This window comes from Pungitius pungitius, chromosome 5 (genome assembly GCF_949316345.1).
Source record: "Pungitius pungitius chromosome 5, fPunPun2.1, whole genome shotgun sequence".
NCBI lineage: Eukaryota > Metazoa > Chordata > Actinopteri > Perciformes > Gasterosteidae > Pungitius > Pungitius pungitius.
This window is the reverse complement of record NC_084904.1, coordinates 22,941,177-22,962,723: the sequence shown is the minus strand read 5'-3', so window position 1 is coordinate 22,962,723 and position 21,547 is coordinate 22,941,177. Positions and strand designations below refer to the sequence as shown.

General features: G+C 44.0%; 1 protein-coding gene and 1 long non-coding RNA gene across 2 annotated transcripts; both read left to right on the top strand.

The window, feature by feature from the left end:
- Window positions 1–509: 509 nt before the first annotated feature.
- On the top strand, window positions 510–21,332 carry eeig1a (estrogen-induced osteoclastogenesis regulator 1a). The gene is made up of 12 exons (XM_037482363.2): window positions 510–576; window positions 671–931; window positions 17,390–17,510; window positions 17,683–17,712; window positions 18,393–18,509; window positions 18,609–18,655; window positions 18,928–19,079; window positions 19,342–19,446; window positions 19,534–19,729; window positions 19,812–19,933; window positions 20,178–20,235; window positions 20,788–21,332. Exons 2-12 carry the CDS (start codon window positions 789–791, stop codon window positions 20,831–20,833), a joined length of 1,137 nt encoding a protein of 378 aa, XP_037338260.2. The 5' UTR covers window positions 510–576; window positions 671–788; the 3' UTR covers window positions 20,834–21,332.
- On the top strand, window positions 3,351–14,648 carry LOC134129095 (uncharacterized). Its single transcript, XR_009956286.1, has 4 exons — window positions 3,351–11,095; window positions 11,351–11,402; window positions 13,019–13,078; window positions 14,286–14,648. It is a non-coding gene; the product is annotated as an uncharacterized LOC134129095 (long non-coding RNA).
- Window positions 21,333–21,547: the final 215 nt, after the last annotated feature.

Below are 21,547 nucleotides of genomic sequence, written 5' to 3'. Positions count from 1 at the left end.
TGATATTTTCTTATTCCAGGTTGAATATCTATTATGTGTTTCATTCCATTAGCGGAGGCTCTTTTTTTGGGTGTCGTGTCAGATTCTCGCCACACATCGTCGTGGTTGTGTTGTTTAATTAAACCGGTGTGCTACGGGTTAACAAGGTTGACAAAAGCTTATAGGTTTTCTAAAATTACAATTAAACCATTCTTTATATTGATCTTTAGAAAGTTTAATTCATAACTTTCCTTAATCTAATGAATCTCAAATGTATGACATATTACCAGATTATTTGTAAATACACAGATCTTCATGTTTACTGTCACTCCATATAGGTAAAATAATAATAACACGTTTAATTATCTAGTAAAGAAACTGCTTTTATGTATTTATTTGTAAACCCACATTAATGTAAATGTTTTATCTTATTTGAATATCTAGCGGATTTAGGGATAAATAAAGACTTGAGCTCTTATTTTGAAAACGTACCGCCGGATGTTAGGCGATGAGCTCGTCTCGGCCAGCTTCATGATACTTTTGGCAAAAGTTCCTCCTCCCGGTACCGAAGGGAAGGTTTTCCCGACATGTCTCCCGGTGAGTCCGCTCCTCAAACCCGCGGGACGCGCACGCGCCCCCCCCCCCCGCGGCACGACGGGAACGCGCTGACTTTTACCTCCCTTCTCTCCAGGTTTCTGGTCCGGACCCGAGAAGAAGAAGAAGAAGAAGAAGAAGAACGTCGGCGGTAGTTCGCGGTGACGTCACGGCTGGCGTTAGTGGTGACGTCACGCCTAGCTTCAGCCGCAGCGATGGCGTTCTTCGCCAAGAAGAAGAAGTTCAAGTTCCAGACGCAGCTGACGCTGGAGGAGCTCAGCGCGGTTCCGTTCGTCAACGGGGTTCTGTTCTGTAAGATCCGCCTGCTGGACGGAGACTTCGCGGCGACGTCTTCCAGGTAAACAAAAAACAAACAAACAAACAAACAAACAACAAGCGTCGTTCCATTCACTCACTAGACGTCATAAAGCGACATTAATGTCGTTTAAAGGCACCCAAATATGTTCATTTTACAGTGTTGGATGATTAAATCATTTGTTTGTTGTTTTAACATCATTTCATTTCTGCAAAAACATAAATAAGTAGTTTGGAAATGATTTTACTCTTTTAAAGTCTCTTTAAAGTGATCTTAAAGTGCATTTATGTTGTCTTGTAAAGGATTTAATGACATATGATTTTCCTATAATGAGTTTTACAACTCTTCTAATTTCCTAATTAGTTCTTTCTAGTGACTTCTCATGTGGAACTAAATGCATCTTTGTTGTTTTCACATGAATTCACCCCCACACATCACTTCATTCATGCATAACCTGTTGCGTAAGTGTTTTTGTACACTTGAATAGGAGGAGGATGTATTCAGTGGTTCTTATTCTTTTATTTTGCCGCATCATGAAAGACTCAAATCTTTGCCTTCAGCCTGGAACCCGTTGTTGGGCTGATGGGAGTCAGCTTTACATTCCTGCAGCCCCTTTAAACACCGGGTGTTTCCATGTCCCAGCAGACTAAACACACCTCTCCCCCAGCAGGAACCTTTCTAACCCACTTCACCGCTGACAGCGCCGCGTTCTACGCTTTTCGTTCGTTTTCATCTCTGGATTCACGTCACAAAACTCCAGATACAATCAGCGACCTCCGTCTCAGATTCCTGGGCCTTGAACGCCTCTTCAGATGTGATGTGGCCTTGTTGCACACTCCTCTGAAGATAAAGACGGGACACGAAGGCCTCCTGGAGACGCTCTGACCTCTCGTCACCTCAACACCCGTGACTCCACTTCCAGATGTTGTGGAGCTCGTCCTCCTCCTTCATGCTCCACCGCCCTGCCGTCACGTAGTACTGTGTGTGTGTGTGTGTGTGTGTGTGTGTGTTTCTTCTGTTTGAGGAGCCCATGCTCCTCTGCAGCAACAGTTAAGGAATCGCTTAAAGGTGTAGTTTATATTACCAATTGTATTAGTGTGTAGTAGTGTGAGTGTATGTATATATGATATATATATATATATATTATACAATTAGTTTATAGATCCTGTAGAATCCACCACTACATTTGAGTTTACAGCATATTGACTCTTTCTCGTTGTGATGATTCTTTGATCCTTGTTTTGAGTGCGAGGAATGAATCGATCACGCCCCCCCCCCCCTGATGGGGGCGTTGCCACCGCTATCGGCCTTGGGCTCGGTTTGACGTTTGCACGTTGCCGTGGCGATGTTCACCCTTCAGCTGGAGCTGATGGCACGACTCCGTCCCGTGTAATCTTCCTCCCCCTCCTCCTCCTCCTCCTCACGCTGAAGCAGAAACACGGCGTCACTGTTTTTATTCTCATCATCCCTTTTATTAATTGAGCTGAAAGTCTGAGAAGTAACGGGCCAACAGCCCCCGTCCTCAGACCATCGAGGCCCCCGTTGAGGTCCCGCTCCTCTCTGGAGGTTATATAACCCCCCCCCCCCCCCCCTCGTTATCAGAACACAAGGCGCTTTCAGAGGACGAGGCGACGGCGCAGGGAGGCTCCCTCCGCGTCACGTCACAGGCCCAACAGGCCCGGCCTTTGTGCGAGGGGGGGGGGCGGCCTTGTTGTGGGTCGGGAACATTGGGGGGGGGCAGTGTGTGATTGTAGGTGGCTGCATGGCGGCGCCTGTCATCACTGGGTGACATGTGACATGTAGTGTGACTAGAGGACTAAACGACAAACACATTTCTGCCATGTGAGAAAGTCCAGTTTGAGTGAAGCACTCAGATTTATTATTGAATTTTATTATAACGTTACATGATATTGAATTTACAGACTCATTCAAATATCTTCAGTTCCACGATAGTTCAAGTTATGTTTTACAGGTTTTTTCCACCCGGATAAGAACCAAAACAGTTAAATACGTTTCAGCATCTAAAGGAACAAACTTACGTTCTTTTAAATGAGATGGTTTGTGTTGTTCTGACTTGTTTTAGTGACTCAACGAGGAGCCAAAGGCAAAGAAACGGGACGATATAATATATAATATATAAAAGGTGTAACTGGTGAACACACGTTAGGACTGAAGAGCTGTCTGAGTAAACTAATACATCTGTGATGCAGCTGTATGGACATCTGGAATCACTGAACCCCCCCCAGGACCATGTGGGCTCCGACCTGCAGAACCTTTGCCGTCCCTCTTCTCGCTCAGAGTTTACAGTTTGTCTTTTTTAACAAAGACGCGTCCACATTCCGGGGCTTTGAGACGCATTTTGTTTTGAAGACGCAGTAACGGAGACGTGAGCCGGCTTGGGGGGGGGGGGGTAGAGAGAGGAGGGAGGGGGGGGGGGGGGGGCGGTACTGATGGAGGACAAGAGAAGAAGAAGTTAAACGTGGAGCTTCTGATGAGGCAGCGAGGACACAGTGTTCATTTCCTGTTTCAGACAGACAGACAAGAACATGGAAGGTGGTCATGTGATCAGTCCCCCCCCCTCTGTAGATTGTTGTTATCTGAGACACTTTAAATGGGGGGGGGGCTGCATGCTGTGGAGGCGACGATAGATTAGAGACAACAGGACACGGATCATGACCCCATCAGGGACAAAAGAAGGACTTTAGAGGACAGACGTTGTCCCCTTTAAGGCTCTCACATGACTCCTCCTTTTTATTCCAGTGCTTCAAATGCGGAAAATGTGTCTGCTGAACGTTTCCATGGAAACGAAAAACAGAGCAGCTGTTGACAAAATAGTTCCTGGAAGTGAATCTGAAGTTGTGTGAAGTTAATCATTTAAACGTTTCTTCATCATACATTTAAAACTAAATCTGCTTCCTCAGACGTCAGGTTTGAACTGTTCTCTAAGTTCATTATTTATTATCCAATCAGACGGTCTAAAGGTAATCACCCCCCCTAAAGGAGAGGGACAGTCCATTTATTCACCTGGTCGGAGAGGACGGGAGACACCGGAGGAAGGAAGGAAGGAGTTAGTGAGGAGAGGAAGGAAGGACATAGTGAGGAGAGCAGCTTCTCCACAGCTGCTTCCTGTTTTCCTCTCACTTTCCCAGCCGTTGGCGTTTTGGTGTGTGTGTGTGTGTGTGTGTGTGTGTGTGTGTGTGTGTGTGTGTGTGTGTGTTCTTGTTCTTCTATGCCGGTGGGGACCTATACCTGATTGCACACAGACCGGTGGGGACTTGTGTCCCCGTGGGGACCTAAAATGAGGTCCCCACGGGCAAACCCCTCCCACAAGCTCCAAAATGGTGTCTAGATACACCCCCAATGATTTTTTCTGAGGTCCCCTGGAACATCAATTTCATGACAAAACTGTGTGAGTGTGTTTCTGAATGCGCCCCTAGTGGATGCACACGGGTACTGCAGTCCCCATGAGGTTGGCTGTTCTTGAAGTGTGCGTCGCTGTTTTTCCACTCACTACCGCCCCCTATCGGTTCAAAAGTGGTATTTTCGCAACATACACTTTCAATGCTGTCTGTTTGATGGTGGTAAAACAGACCACAAATAAAATGCTTTATTTCATAAAAAGTATACAAATAAATAAACCAAAAAATTCATACATACATAATATTAATACTGATATTGATCAAATTATTCAATTAAATAAAAATCAATTTCATTAAAACAATTATAAGGTTTATTTCAAATGTATAAAATGTTAGACTAGCCTTTATGTAAACTCTTGCCTGTTTATTTAATACTATTTTAAGGATATGTTGTTATTAGTATGTCATCATTGATATTATTGACAATCGTAATAATAGTCTATATTTGATTTCATTTATCATATGAATAGTGTAACATGAATTATTGCAGAGATCAATAAGGTCTTTTATTTTCAGATAACTTGTCTTAATAAACAGTGCCCACTGTTTAATCACAACGCTATGGATGATAATAGACAAGCAAGTATAGAGTTGTATCCATAGACAAAATAGGAGTACAAAAGACATTTTACTTTAAATCAATATAGCAAGATGCTTTGATGGATGACCATTTAATGTGTACACTTTCTATATCAAATTAATTAGGTTAATATTTGCGTGAACTATAAATGACAAGTTGTTGACTTGCTGAGGGATTGCATAGAGCAGGGGTAGGCATTGTATGGCTCGCGGGCCACATCCGGCCCTTTGGCTGTCCGTGACCGGCCCGTGAGAGGTTGATTGGAAATTACAAAGTAAATATTTTTGTCTAATTTTACCTCATGCATGGACTAAAGCTGCAGTACTTTTATTCTTCTCCTTGGCTTTGGACGAGAGCTAACTGAGGAGCTGGCAGCACTGCGCTCAATGAAAGTGATAACGACAGGGAGCGATTTATTCACGGAGGTAGATGCATGCACAAACATGCTGGGTCTGAAATGGGACCAATTTGCAGGTGTCACAACAGAGGCCTGTCCAAGTCCTGTCAATATTTTTGCATTTTATAAATGTGGTGACCCCTGCTGTGGAGGCAGCAGCTTTGCAGTGGGATTTTGTGGGCTGAGTTTGGTGATTGAAGGCACCTGGGCCCGGTTCCCTGAGATTAAAAGACCCAGTGTTCATTCTCTCTTCTCTCTCCAGTAGACGTCCGGTGGTGTGGTAGTAGACGTCCGGTGGTGTGGTCGTGTACCTTTTTTTCGTTGGCTTATGTTAAATAAAGAAGATGTTAAAACTCTTTAAAACAGTACAACTCCAATCTTGTCATGGCCCAAAGAGCCAGGTTGTGACATAATACATCAGCCTGTGTTGCAAGTCAAAAATTAACCATGTCATTGATGTTGTCACTAAAATATTTAACTTCATCAGGGCACAACCATTGAATCACAGACAGTTTGCTACACTTTTGGAGGAGCATGAGAATGAACATTGTGACATAGGCTACGACACAGCACAGTCATGATTTGATTGTTATATATGTAAACTATTTAAAATCTATAACACCCCAATAATGCAACTAAAACATCAAAAATGGTTAGGGTGGTGTTCTTGTATATTTACCCAAGTGCTTTCCTGTGTTATTTTTAGGCTATAGTATCAATATAAAACATATTTTACTGTAGGATGCCTTAGCCTGGAATCAACCAAGGCCTGCAGTGTGAGCTATTTTGCATCTGAATTACATGAGGGCAAAGGGAAAAATTGCCCATAAGAAATATCATTTTGCCCCAAATATCACTACGAAAGGGGCCAAAAATGCCATTGAATGTTTTTGAGTCTCGCCTTGACTGTTGTTCCGTGTGCGGGAAGGATCAAACGTTCTTAAAAAGAAAAAAGGAGCACTTCTTGATCAGACCTGTGAGTTCGCAGAGAGCAAATCCAGTCTCCGTCACCATCTCAGGTCCAAAAGAAAAAGGCCCTCAAATTTAGCAACAACCAATGTCGTTGTCTACCGGGGAATTCTTCTGCTGACTTTATCAAGTGGAGCAAAAACAACACGAAATACGTGTCCTTTCGTCACCAGGCAACCGAGCAACATAGTGGGTGATAACCAGTTGTTTCAAAAGTATTCACATTCATTACTCAAGTAGAAGTATAGATACTTCTGTTGAAGTATCAACTCAAGCTTTTAACTTAAGTAAAAATACTGATTGTGTAGGTGTAAGGGGAAATAATTCCATCAAGTACAAAGTCTTAATGTGTAATCTCGCTCACAGAACATGTCAGTCCATTACAATAGACAATAATAATTCAGATCATGTGAACCTGCCGTTCGGATGATGTAAACATGGTGATGTTCAGAGAGGCAATGCTAAAACATAGGGACACATGCTCAAACAAATAAAACGCCCCTGGATACTTCCGGTTAAGTTAACCATCATGTGTTGATGATGTCACAGAGGTGCGCGGTTTTGTGAAATAATAAAGATGGACGGATACAGCGCCAATGACTAATATTAGTACTGCGTGTTTTACTTGGACAATTAAATGTCAGTGGACACTCACAAATACTACAGCCCCCATCACGATTACAATTGTTCACTCCTCAGTGCGCGGTTTCGCCCACCAGCGGAACCCCTCCGCCCCTAAACCCGGCCGGTCCGCCCGCAACTTTCAACGTGCTTATTAACTGACGGACCTTCTTGCGGTCCGCGAAAAAGGTTATTAATAGTATATTAAGTTGACGCTTTGTTGCGTAAAATAAAGACCAAACGAAAAGAATAAAATGATCTTCTGTCATTCACGTAAGAAAATAAACTCACGTGTCTGCAGCTCAATAACAACACCGAAGGAACAACGTCTCGACCCCGGTTTAAGTCTCCAGCAGACGAGGAGTAGCCTCGTTAGCAGTTTAGCTAGCTAGCACTTATCGCTCTCCCATGTTTGAAATATCTAACCGTCCTGCCTCCACATACGGTTATGTCCCAGGTGTGGTCGTGAAAAGCAAGTTCCATTTTTATGTATGCATCAATGCATTCCAACTAATGAGGCTTGCTAGCTACCCTTAGTTAACGGTTCACAGACTGCTGTCAGTGAGAAATGTTTCATCTCCTATAGGGTTGGGTACCGAGAACCGGTACTAATATAGCACCGGTTCCTACGCGGTACCTACCGTACTGAAATGCAACGCAGATTTCGGTGCTTAGTTTCGGTTCCTGAGCCGATTGAAAAAATGTATTTACACACTCTGATGACACCGTCCTCTCAGCAGCAAACGATAGCCTACCGTGTGGCAAGCTAGCCATCACCCTTCTATTCTATTTATTTAAGTCAGTATTTCCCTCCCTCTTTCAGCACGCGGCACTATCGCCCAGACGGATGCAGGCACACTATTGCGCGCACACACAGACACGTGCGCATATACAGGAGAGCTGCGCTCTCCAGCGGACACAGAGCGTGAGTCCGCAACTACTGCACCCCTCCCGTCGGACAGCCCCCCACTGAAGTATTAAACAGAGGGTGTAACGACGTTCCTTCGGTGCTGTTCGCCATTAAGCCACATTGAGCTGCAGACACGTGACTCCATTTCTTCACGCAAATGACGGCAGATCGTTTGATTCTTTTCGTCTTTATTTTACACAGCATAGCGTTAACTAAACATAGAAATAATAATAAATTCTATCACATGGTGGATAAACAATATGCTCTTTTGCTTAATCAGAAATAATTTTAAATGCACCGGTTTAGCACCGAAAAAACCCCCGATACCAATCCCTACTCTCCTCAAAGGTTACTGACATCTTGTGGTTAACAGCCAATCGTGTATTTGGATAAAATACAATTAGTTGAGACTGTAGTTGATTGAGGGTTTCAAGGTTTAAATTAGTTTTGTTTTTACAGAAGCATGGCGTAATCATCTCAATAAACGAGAGCCAACTTTGGTTGCTGTGAATCTGATCTAGAAGACAGCGTTCTGCAAAATAGTCAAGCTGTTTGACATCTCTTAACACGAGAAACGATAAAAGAAATAAAAAGAAAATTGAATGAGTCTGATTAATGTTTTCTGTTTTGATTCAAAGAATCTAAGAAAAACCCTTTAGATTTGTAAACTACTGCCTAATAGTCTCATTACTGCCATTTTATGGCAATTACATATACATCCAAATGTAGTCCAAATAAGTATATTTAATCGTTTTAACAAAGGTATTATGTTATTTCACTAGTTTAATGAAAAAATGCCGCCAATTTTTTGATAAAACAACCCTGCTTTTCAGTTAGTGGGGGCAAGTGCGTAACAATGCATTCTTTAGGAAATATTGAGAAAATACCAATCTAACCCCCCCAATATACATGGTTACGCCCTTGAATGGGGCCTAAATATTATGTGAATTTCCTACCCTGCTATGGCATGACATATTATGCAGCACGATAAAGTGTCATTAATGTCTACATTGAATCAACGGTGCTAGAATATTTGGTGTTTGGTTGTCCTCCCCCAAAGCCCATATATATGGATAACTTGCCAACGATATAAACTATTTGACAAAAGTATATAGATAACACTGCAATAAGTAAGACAAATCTTTCGATATGAGACAGGCTGTCTCAGTTGAGTTGGGGTCTGATAGGCGCAGATACGAAGACAATTGGTTGAAGTTGTCAACATCAAAGGGGGCTGACTTTGGCAGTCTAGAAAGCTTTTGGAATACACCCTGAAACCAGAGATGGGGATGGTGAGAAGAAATTCAGTCTGAAGAAGAGTAAATGGGATTGGGTCAAGGGTGTATGTGGTGAGGCAGTTAGAGTACATACTGAAACCTCTTGTGAAGCCACATAAGGCCTCCTGATGGTATCAGCCCCAGGGTGCTGAAGACCTGCGCCATCCAGCTGTCTAAAGCCCACCAACATCTCCTTATTCTGAACCTAAAGCAGCAGGCAGTCCCGATGCTGTAGGAGACACCGTGGCCTCAATGACCACTGACTAGTTGCCCTCACATCCCATGTGATGAAGGTGCTGGAGAGGCTGCTCTTGACCCACCTTCAAGCCCAGATAAAATCATCACCGGGCCCTCTGCAATTTGCATTGCCTTATGTGGGAGTGGATGACGCCATCATCTACCTGCTGCCACGAGCCCAGTCGCACCTGGATGGTGGCTCTATCCCTTTCTTTGACTTCTCCAATCAGTGATTCTGGCGCTTCACAGTTCTGTGTACCTTGTACACAACTCACTTCAGTTAGGGCAGCTCCGACCGCTGGGCGCTACATGACTTGTAAAAATAAATGCTGCAGCCTGCCGAAGAGCAACGTCAGTTTTTACGGCATAATGCCGGTATGAACAGTGCGTGAGTTACCGTAAAACCTTGATTAAAGACTACATAGAAGACTGTAAAAATTGTCAGCCCCTCCCCACTCTTTATTCTTAAACCGGAAATATGATCATTAGCGCCTAAAACGTTTTGTGTATTCTTGTGTGAGTACTACACTTTTAAATGCTATTTCCCATTCTAAATTCATAATTTATGTCTGCACATATAAATACTTGTTCTGAATACAAGGGCTTGTAAATGTAGTAGTTGTAGTTTTTATTCTTAAAATATCAATGTTTGTCTACATTTTTAATTGTTCAAAAATGCTTCCAGTTTTATTAGAAATTAAATAAAATACATATTAAAATGTATACTTAATTCTAGTTGAGTAATAACGTCTCAACTTCACCAGGTATTTTATGTAATCCTTCGGTTTTAGTAATTACTATTACCCTTCTACGTTATTAACAAGGCCCAGCAGAACAGGCTGAGCCCCAATGCTCCCTCAAGCTAATGGTGACTGAAGGAGTGGGGGGATGGGCGAGGGTACGGTGGGGACAGTCAATGTCAGGTTTTGTGTTAAGAACCTTAAGTTTCGTTTCTTTACACAAAACCGAACTGTTACCATCCACGTGGGGTCCTCGGTCTGGCCACGCCCCCACCAAGCACCTGCTACCGTCCATTTCCCTCAGACTGCCGAGGAGCAGACAACGTGACGGTGCTGGCTGCAGAAGCTGGATAGAAATGGTGAGTTTTTAATTATTGGACTAGCTTCTAATGTAAAACAGTGCTTTTTACGTTTACTTTGATACTATTAATATATGTACTGCCATATAAAATGAGCTGTTGCAATGTGCTAAACTCAACTTAGATGGGAAGCTAATGTTAGCTAACAATAAGCAAGCATGTGCAAGCAGCAGCATGTGCACGCGTTGTGAAATAGAATGCTGGACAGCTAATTAGTTATTTATTATATACTATATAAATATATTCATGTTTTATCAATATCTTTTCACACAGAATGTGAATATTATGCTCAACAAAGGGAGTGTAATACTTAATCTGCGTTAAGACCTGGATTATAACTAATTTCCCTTTAACCATTTTAAGTATCCTTACGGTGGCTTTTGGGCCTATAACACTTAATAAGCAGTTTTCCATTTGCCCAAAGAGTGATTGTAATATCTACCCATGTATAAATAGGCATTTTAATTCAGATTGTCATAGGTATTGAGATAGATAATATAATGTTTGTCGTTAAGAACAGAAGTAGATGTTGTTACTATAATGCATTCCATAACAGATAAACTTAATTCATTTCAGTAAAAAAAAAAAAAGAGTACTGTAATGAGTTGGATGTATAGCTTTGGCTGAATGTGTCCCTTGTGCTTTTAGGAGGATGGAGCATGTTTGCCATCCAGTAGTGACAGCTCGAAGTGCACAGGTGAGAGAGGGGAGACACAAGGAGATGATTGTACATTGGTGTTTGTAGAAAGTCAAAGGAATATTACACTAAACTAGGGTTCTATAGATCTTTTTTTTAATCCCAAATTGATCATGATGTTAAGGTTTAGGTCATATAACAAGTATATGGGGATTTCAAATGCAAAATACATACATTCTTTTTTAATGTCTCATTTTGAAGGTATTTGTTCATCATACACCATAATAACATTTCCATCCGCTTACATATTTGCAGATGCTGATGTCGGAGAAATGAAGGAGCCTTTGACCGTGAACATACTAACCAGGTAGGCTATGTCATCTTAAGGTTCTTAAATGGCTGTTAACCTGCTTGACTGTGCACATAGAAAAGAAATGTCACAATGAATACAATGCTAGAGTAATTAATTTCTACAGGTAGTTTATAACATATATTTGACTTCAATTTTACCATAGTGTTTCCCACCAATTTAGATTCTATTAAATACAATATTCACTGGGTTGATAGCAGATCAAGCATTAATAGACGAGTTAGGTACTTAATATTTAAGCAATAAGGTACGAAACACTAAGAAAGTACTGCCTCAAGTACCTTATTGCCTTTATAACGCGGTTACCAGCGAAATTATAAATGGTAAGTAAATAGCTGCCTTTCAGCACTAAATAGTGGTAGCCACCAAACGTTGTGTATCTCATTTCATGAGTCTCGAGCACACGTGTCCAACTCGAGGCCTGCAACGTCAGTTTATGTGGCCCATGAGTGCCCAATTCACATATGTTAAACTCGCGGTCCAAATCTGGCCTGTCGTGGCGCCCGACTGCCCGTCCGGCGCGGCCTGCCGCCGGAGTGTGCTCAGCCCGCCGAGTAACAACCGCGCTGTCACTGAACAGTCGGCCGTATCGGCCCTCCCCCTCCCGTGCGCAGTGATATGTAACGCTTGGGTCAATGTGAACAGCAACTGTAAATTATCACTTATTATAATACGGATATATCATAGCGGCTTTCCTTGTGTTCTCTGCATCGCAAAACTGTTAAACAATGTACAGTATGAGCAACAGTGTGAGACCGTCAACGCTCGGCTGCGGCGTGATGTGTCCACCATTTGCGGATCTCGAAGGTCTTCCTGTAGATTAATGATTGCTTGTCGGCAGCATCGATAACGCTCGTACAGGAAGTGATGTCATAACAGATCTTTGATTTCGGAGAACTCTCCCTGTAAAATGTAAATCTAAATAATATCGCTCTTTCATTAATGAGGAAGACAGCTTCCTTTTTTCCAGAGCAGTGGCAAGCTTGTGTTGCTATGGTTATTTTGCCAAAGGTTGGTATTTAGCATGAAACAAAGATGAAAGAAAGTACTGCAGGACAAGAATCATAAATACATTTAAAAAAATGATGAGTTAAAGGCTATCCCCAATGTCCAAAGATGTGTGTAATTTGACTTTTTATTTAATCAGGTAAAATTAGTTAAGAATCAATTATCATTTACAATGAGGACCTGGCCCAGAGGCATTAGGAATGGTGCCTACGGTGTACTATGGGTAAATGTAACCCATTGATTGAATTGTATTAAATTAAAATATGAGGTATAAGAGATGCCTTTTGTTTACAGACAGCTGGTTGGTGAAAAAGATATTCACTGCTGCCACATGAAGCCAAATGTAATAGTTTAAGTAAATGTGAGGATTATAGAAATTTCTAAAATAGTAATACAATATTTATCTTTTAAAGAAAACACACAGTTCAGTGACAAGTGACTAATTTTCATGCATTTTACCTTGCCTGTACGTTTATTTACAATCACATTCCCTAATTGAGTTTTTTTTAAATATCAGGTGTGTTCATTCTGTGGGCGCCAAAACTATTTCATTGCATTAATGAATACATTTAAAGTCTCTTATTCTAAATTTTGCTTGTTTTAAGGTAGTTCCGATGAAAAGATGCTGCTGGCTGGAGAGGTCTGGTGAATCCCACACAAAAAAGGTAATCTCTTCCAAGTTTTTCCAGGTTTTCACCTAACATATCTATTAGGGCTGTCAACAAATATTCTATATTAAAAAATATATACGAATAGTTGTTAAAAACAGATATTCAAATGTGAAAATGAATAATACAGCAGCGGCACGATTGTCTGCTTTGCGGGTTGCACGCTACTGTACTGACTTCATATTGCATTTAATAAAATAGACTAGAAGTTACAACAGCTTCATGCACTGGGCCCTGTTCCTCGTACGTGGTTAGCTGGATAATTTTCAGGATGAGATGACGTAGATCAGGCTTTGCGGTTCCCCGAAGCAGGTTTGGATAAATCACCATAGCAACACATCAAAAATCCTGCACTTAACGTTAACTGCCATAAGTACATGGTCCATTTAATTTTGTATAGCACAGTATCGCAAATATGCCTCAGAGGGCTTGACAGTCTACACGTGTGGCATCCTCTTTCCAGAAAGCCTCACATCGGCACAGGAAAAACCCCACAAACAATGAAAAATATGAAAAAAAGACACCTTTAGAGATGGAGGAGGCTTCTCCCCCGGGATAAACATCCTGCGATGACGTATAGAATGAACAACGTAAAAGATGTGCATTATGTTCAATTCATCCAACAGAAATGATTGAAATACACATTATCTCCTCGTATGCGTTCATCATCATCTCCTGCTCGTGAGCGGAGAAAAAAGACGCACCTCTTTTAAGTTTATTTGTTGTTGTACTGTTAAAAATCCTTGTTTTGGCCTTTCGCTTTCTTACGTATGACGCGCACATGCGATTATCCTGATGTCTGACATTTGGTTCAAACTAACGAGACAGTTTGAGCGCGGATCCACCTTTGGGGAACCGAGTCCCTGATGATTGACTTAGTTGAATCACGTACGAGTAAAAAGGGCCCTAGTTTGATCATTTGCCATTTCATGCCAAGGAAATGTTCCATGTTAACACAGCACAGCTCGCTCGGAGCATTCAATGTTTGTAACTAGCAACTTCAAGCGAATATTAGAACATCATTTTTGAGAATATATATGCTAGTTCTATTTCTTGTCTTACTGGAATCTTTACTACAAATACTTCACTTTACTGCAACTATAGGTTGTCATACTGTGTGTAGTGGTACAGTCAAGACCTATTGTCATTATAGCCTCAGTAGTTGCTGTTTAACAGCATTACATTTTTGTCTCATTTTATTCAGGGTCACCACAAACAAAGAAGAAGTGGACCAAAGAGGAAATCGAAGCTGTTGAAAGGACCTTAATGGACTACATCAATGGTGGTCAGTGGTCAGAAATGCATCACAACATCGTCACTGGCCGATCAAGGGATGAGTTGTCAAAATATATATTAAAAACTGAATTTAAAAGAATTAAAAAAAAGGTAAGCCGCATTTTCATCAGATGGAAGATTAAATTCCTGGTGGACTGCCAGCACGTTTACAGACATTGTTTACAGTAGTCTTATTGCTCTCTGTTATTGTTATATTTATATAATATTTGAAAGTTGAAATGTTGTGCACTGCAGTTGTGTGTGTATATACATATATATATATATATATATATATATATATATATATATATATATATATATATATATATATATATATATATATATATATAATATATATATATATATATACACACATTCCCCTCCATGATGCTTTAAACTGCATAGTTTAAAAAAAATAAAGATGCAATATATCAAACAATATTATAGAGTGGGGTTTAATATTCATAGATAATGAGTCATTATACAATGATAATGAGTCATTATACAATTATAACATTCAATGGTGTATATATTCAGCATGAATTGACAAAATATGTATTAAATGCCTTAGAGTTTCTAAAAAGTACCCTTTATTGAGTACCTTACCTTGTTTGAGACACATTTTGAACACTGCCCCCTGGTGTGATTTTGTATTATGACATAATTGGACGGTCCCCACCGGAATAGAGAAACCAGAAAAATATTCAACTCTATAAATTTGAGAAATTTTGAGATTTAAGATGATATTGGGGTTTGAAAAAAATTAAGGAAAATGATTTGATTGAAAGTATGTCATTATTCTGTTAAAAAAAATGAGGTCCCCACGCTTCACCTCTGTGCATAAGTCCCCACCGGCATAGAAGAACCCGTCTGTGTGTGTGTGTGTGTGTGTGTGTGTGTGTGTGTGTGTGTGTGTGTGTGTGTGTGTGTGTGTGTGTGTGTGTGTGTGTGTGTGTGTGTGTGTGTGTAACCCTCCTTTTGAGGGGAATTCCGGTAAAAGTAGTTGTGAGAACCTTTTGTTCATCTTCATTGATACCTTCTGTTTCCATATCGAATCAGCACTGGAGCGGCGTGTTGCCATGGCAGCACAGTGGGAGGGGCTTTGTCTTCTCTCTTGGTTCTTGTTTGTTCTGCTTTTAGCTTCAACCCTTTTTAATGAACTGGCCCCCAGGGAGACGCTGGAGGGGCCAGAAAAACAATGGAAAAAAGCTCCCAGGTTGGAACCATTGTACCATGTGTTTGTGTGCGTTATGGTGATGGCTCTGCATCTCGATGTCGCTCTGAGAGAGGACGAGGAACGCGTGACCCCCCCCCCCCCCACCCCCCCACGTCACCGTCCCGCCTGCTTCCTCAGCACTCTGCCCTCCTGGTGGGGGCCGTTTGTGTTTGTGGCCCACAGGAGCCGCGCTGCCAGGATGGTCGATAAGGATCCCACGCACATGTTGAGTCATCAATGCTGGGGGGGGGCTTCTGTGTGGAGACTTTGAGGGTTAAAATCACTGTGTTTTGTCGTACCGGAGACGTGTTTTAAGAACCTTGTTTTGATTCGTTATTTAGTTTTTAGGGCTTACTGTGACTGACAGGTCTCTAGAGCAGGGGAAGCTTCAGGGCGGGGCTTACTGTGACTGACAGGTCTCTAGAGCAGAGGAAGCTTTAGGGCGGGGCTTACTGTGACTGACAGGTCTCTAGAGCAGAGGAAGCTTCAGGGCGGGGCTTACTGTGACTGACAGGTCTCTAGAGCAGAAGAAGCTTCAGAGCGGGGCTTACTGTGACTGACAGGTCTCTAGAGCAGAGGAAGCTTTAGGGCGGGGCTTACTGTGACTGACAGGTCTCTAGAGCAGAGGAAGCTTTAGGGCGGGGCTTACTGTGACTGACAGGTCTCTAGAGCAGGGGAAGCTTTAGGGCGGGGCTTACTGTGACTGACAGGTCTCTAGAGCAGAAGAAGCTTCAGGGCGGGGCTTACTATGACTGACAGGTCTCTAGAGCAGAAGAAGCTTCAGGGCGGGGCTTACTGTGACTGACAGGTCTCTAGAGCAGAAGAAGCTTCAGGGCGGGGCTTACTGTGACTGACAGGTCTCTAGAGCAGAGGAAGCTTTAGGGCGGGGGCTTACTGTGACTGACAGGTCTCTGGAGCAGGGGAAGCTTTAGGGCGGGGCTTACTGTGACTGACAGGTCTCTAGAGCAGAAGAAGCTTCAGGGCGGGGCTTACTGTGACTGACAGGTCTCTAGAGCAGGGGAAGCTTCAGGGCGGGGCTTACTGTGACTGACAGGTCTCTAGAGCAGGGGAAGCTTTAGGGCGGGGCTACACTCTGATTGACGTCCTCCTCACAAACACAAACAAGGTCACTTGTGGCGTGAGGGACCAAAGGGTGCAGGTGACGGAGAGAGCGCCTCCTCTTCCTCCTCCTCGTCCTCCTCGCTGCTGGCAGAGCGCCGCTGGGCTTTGAGTGTGAGGTTTCCATGGCGGCTGAACAAAGCCATCTGGACCGAGGAATGCGGTCTGGAAACGCTCGCCGTGACACACTGGAGGACCAATGGCGTCCTGATAAGATCCGTCAGGGCGCTTCGGGCCTCCTGAGAACTCGTTTCCATGGAAACGCTCAGGAGGGAGAATCCTCCCTTTAGTTTGGATTACAACTTAAAGAAGATTTACAAACACACAGCAGTGGGTGTTAAAGAAGGACCAGACCTTTTATTCCATGATGTGTTTTAGGAGACGTCGCAGTTTGAAGAGTTTACTGTTTATTTCACATTCAGTGCAAAACACACCAAACAATAGTTTTGAATCCAGCATCATTCACTGAGAAGTCTCCTTCTTCACATGAAAGAAGCATTTAGTCCAGAAATATAAAAATGACATGACAAAATGGAAGCAAATCATCAGTTCACAGGGTCCAAATTCCATTTATTATAACAAGTTACTTTAATTACGATTGATAAAATAACACGAGTAAGACGCAGAATGAACGGTTCAGCGGGTCCACCACCGGGACACGGGCCTCACAAGTGCTGCTTCTTTGTGTCCTTCTACAGACACGAGGTCCACGAGAACTGTGTCCGCTGGAGGAAGAGGTTCTCATTTGTGTCCAAAATGAGCGCCAACCCCCACACGGGGGTCCTGGACCCGTCCGTCTGCAGGGTGTCGGTCAGGAAGGTACGAGTTCCCGGCGCCGTCGGCCCGAGCGGTTTCCCTCCAGAGAGTCGCCCTGACGCACAAAGAGCCCTGTGGTCTGAGGCCTCTGGGATACGAAGTAGGATCAGATGCATCGCTGTGGGCTCACTGCTTGTCTTCCTGTCCCCCTCCCCCCCCCCCCCCCCTCCTGCAGGAACTCAAAGGAGGAAAAGCATACACGAAGGTAAGAGCCTGCATCGTGTAAACATCTCTCACAGCACTTTGACGAGAGCGAAGAGAGCAATAAACCCCCCAAAAAGGAGCTGGGACACGTCTCGGAGACACGTCCTGGAGACACGTCCCGGAGACACGTCCCGGAGACACGTCCCGGAGACATCACGTCCTGGAGACACGTCCTGGAGACACGTCCCAGAGACACGTCCCGGAGACATCACGTCCTGGAGACACGTCCCGGAGACACGTCCTGCTCACGAGGCCCCACAAGGCTCCTGAGGAGCGATGAGTCACGCAGGAACCTCTAAATAAAGACCACGCTTCCTTTCTTAAACACACGTAGAACCCGGAAACCTTTCATCGTAAACGGGTTTAAAATAACTCTCCGATGGAGGTTTCCAGGCGGCATGAAGCTGTGAGCTTTGTTTTCGGGGGGAAAAGACTCCTTGAATCCTGAATGGAGGTTAAACTATGAAACTAGATCCAAATCATCTAAACAGCAGCTTGGTTTCCATGGAGCTCCTGAAGCTGGTTTGATGATTCCAAAGTAACGACTCGGCTCCCTGAACGCATCAGATTGACGGGGTTTTTTTTGGTCTCACATGAAAACGTCTCCAGTGAACCCTTGAATCGGTGGATCTACAACTAACTCCTCCTCCTCTTCCTCCTCCTCCTCTTCCTCGCCCTCAGCTGGGCTTCGCAGACCTCAACATGGCGGAGTTCGCGGGCTCCGGCTCCACGGTGCGCTGCTGCCTGCTGGAGGGATACGACACCAAGAACACGCGGCAGGACAACTCCATCCTGAAGGTGAGGACCAGACGCTTTTAATATTGTACATACTGTAGTTAGTGTAGTTATTATTCAGAATAAAACATTTTATAAATGTTAAATGTATGTTTTAAACAGGTTACCATCGGGATGACCCTGCTGTCTGGAGATCCCTGCTTTAAAACGTAAGCTTTTCAAAGAATTTAAAAATAGAAATGATAGACACCTGTTTTGAATACATAGAATTACATGAATTTAAATCTCAAATAAATACTAACAAAATTCATCTGTAAAACATCTTTTGTTTGGTAAAAGAAACAATAAAGGATTTTTTCTACTGTATTCTGAGATTATTATTAATGTCTGAAAGGTGTCAAAGCTAAAGACACTTGTTGTTAATCTGCTCCTCACTCAGCAGCTGTTGGTCTCCTTCTTCTCCTCCTTCTTCTCCCTGCAGGCCCCCCAGCACCGCCAAGTCCATCTCCATCCCGGGCCGAGAGCCCACGCTGCAGCTGGACTGCAAGGGGGAGGGAACGGCCGAGCCCGGGCGGGCCGGGGGGGTTTCTCTGGGCCGAGCCGCCAAGCCACGCCCCTCCATCCTCGGCTCAGGTACGGAGCCACTAGGAGTCCAAGGAGGACCACGAGAGGACCACGAGAGGTTCTGGTTGGAGGAAAAGTTTCCTTCTCGCTCTGTTTAGAAGAAACAAGCTGTATAATATGTATATTTATAAAATATACTTCTGTTCCCCTTTTTCTCTGCTGTTAAATCTTTTTCCTCTTAGCCCCCTCATAGCTGTCGATATATTTGTTGTCATTCCGTTGGTTCTGATCTCCTGCAGGATGAATGAAGTTGTCTCCTCTCTGCCTTCAGGTCTCCTGGAGGAGTCCGAGTCGAGTCCGCTCGGTGCTGCAGAACTCTTCCAGTCGGGCCACTCTCGCACCTCCAGCTACGCCAGCCAGCACAGCAGGATCTCAGGTACCAGAAGCCCCGTGATGGTTGATGTGAAGGTGCAGGTGAAGCGCCCCACTGATGCTCCGCCCCCTTAACCCCCCCCCCCTGCAGGCTACAGCACCGAGCACTCCTGCTCCTCCAGCCTGTCGGACCTCACGCACCGCAGGAACGCCTCCACGGGGAGCAGCGCCTCGGGGGGGCTGTGTTTCGCTTCGGACCCGACCGGAGACGGGGAGAAGGACGCCGGGCGTCCCGAGAGACCCCCGAGACCCCCGAGGCCCGTGCTGCCCTGCAACAGGCCCCCCAGGTGCACACGCCGGGCCTCTGGTCCTTGCATCGGCGTGGCTACGGTCCAGTTCTAAAGCTGCTCTTCTTCTCCTTCTGGTCAGGAGGAAGCAGGACTCGGTGGAGAGCCCCCCCTCCTGGGTGAACGACACCCGCATGGACGCCGACGACATCGTGGAGAAGATCGTCCAGAGCCAGAACTTTGAAGACATCAACAACACTGAAGGTTTGATAGTCCCGGATTCTTCTTCTCGTGTTGGGGGGGCATCTAAAGATCTGAGAAATACAGATTTCTCAAAGATGATGAAATAAATAAGCCTCTGAAAATGTTTAACATAGAACCTACATTACCCACAACCCCCCCTGTCCACGTCTCCCTCTGCTTCCACAGGACATTTAAGGGCATGACGATGTCTTCAGTGTTTTGTCTCCTTTCATCGTCCTCTCGTCTGGTTTCTCTTTGTTTCCAGACAGCAACCTGCGACTGTTCGTCAGCCGCGACGGAACCACCGCGCTCAGCGGCATCCGGTGAGCCGGGGGGTCTCCCTCCCTCCTCCCTCCCTCCTCCCTCCCTCCCTTCTGTCTCCCTCCCTCCTGTCCCCTTCTCCTGTCTCTCTCATCCCGTCTCCCTCCCTCCTGTGTCTCTTCCTCCCTCTCATCTCTCTCTCTCACCCTGTCTCCATCAAGTAAAATGCTAAATTAGGATTTTATTGCAACACATTTGCGTTTATATTGAACAATAAACTTTAGAGCTGTTTATAGTTATTTAAGATAAAGGAAACACTAAATACTTTAGGACTCTATAAATATGAATTCACTTGACTTTACTCTTACAAACATTGATGACGCGCACGTTCATCAAGTTAAACTGTAAATAATAATGAACTTTTAGTTCATACATCACTTTTAGTTCCAGAGTTACAAAGCGCTTCACAAGGAGACAACGACTGCAATAAAACACTAGTAAAGAAATGTGAGGATAAAGGCATTAAAGTCCCAGAGATGATCTGTGAAGATCACTGATGTCCTCTGACTGATGTCCTCTGACTGATGTCCTCTGCGTCCTCTGGGTCCTCGCAGCGTCTCCGCGGGCGGCTATGAGCCCGTCGTCATCGAGATCCACTGAGCCGCCGGTCGGGGAGTCGCCGGTTCCTCTCGGAGCTTCAGCCGGTCCGAGGCCGTGAGGGGAGGAGCTTCACGGCTCTCTGACTCCGCCTCCATCACGTCGTTGTGGGGATTGTGTTCGACGTGTTGAAGGGATCATTGTGTATGTGTTTCACTTCAGATGAATGAAGAAGGATGTCATGTGATTGGGTCCCAGCTACTGCTGATTCCCATCATTGGTTTGATCTAAATTTGGTTAATTGGTTAATTGTTGAGACTATAAAAAGGTCTCAGAGATCTTTGTTCTGTGGTAAACACTGATGGAGAAGAACGTCACACAACCACAACACACAGACCCCAGAATCCTCTTATTTACATTCTGTCCTCAAAGCCCCCACATGGACTCCACAGAGAGTCCATGGAGGAAGGATGTGACGTTCTATCGGGACTCGTTTCATACGTTTAGGTGGAATAAGTGAAGGGCTGAAAATATTCTAAATATAGAAACTATATAAAAATTCTAGCTACTTTTATTATTACTTGTGCACTGTGTTGTTGTTTTGAAAGTCTCCTGGGGGAGGGGGGGGGGGGGGGTCGGGTCATGTGTGATGTTTTCATTTTTATTCCAGCAGGGAAAAGTTAGACAGAACTTGTTATAAACCACTTCCTGTCCAACGTCCAAAGGCAGTGGAACCACTTTGTGCCTGTGAAGTTTCTCCTGAAGGATCCTGAGAGC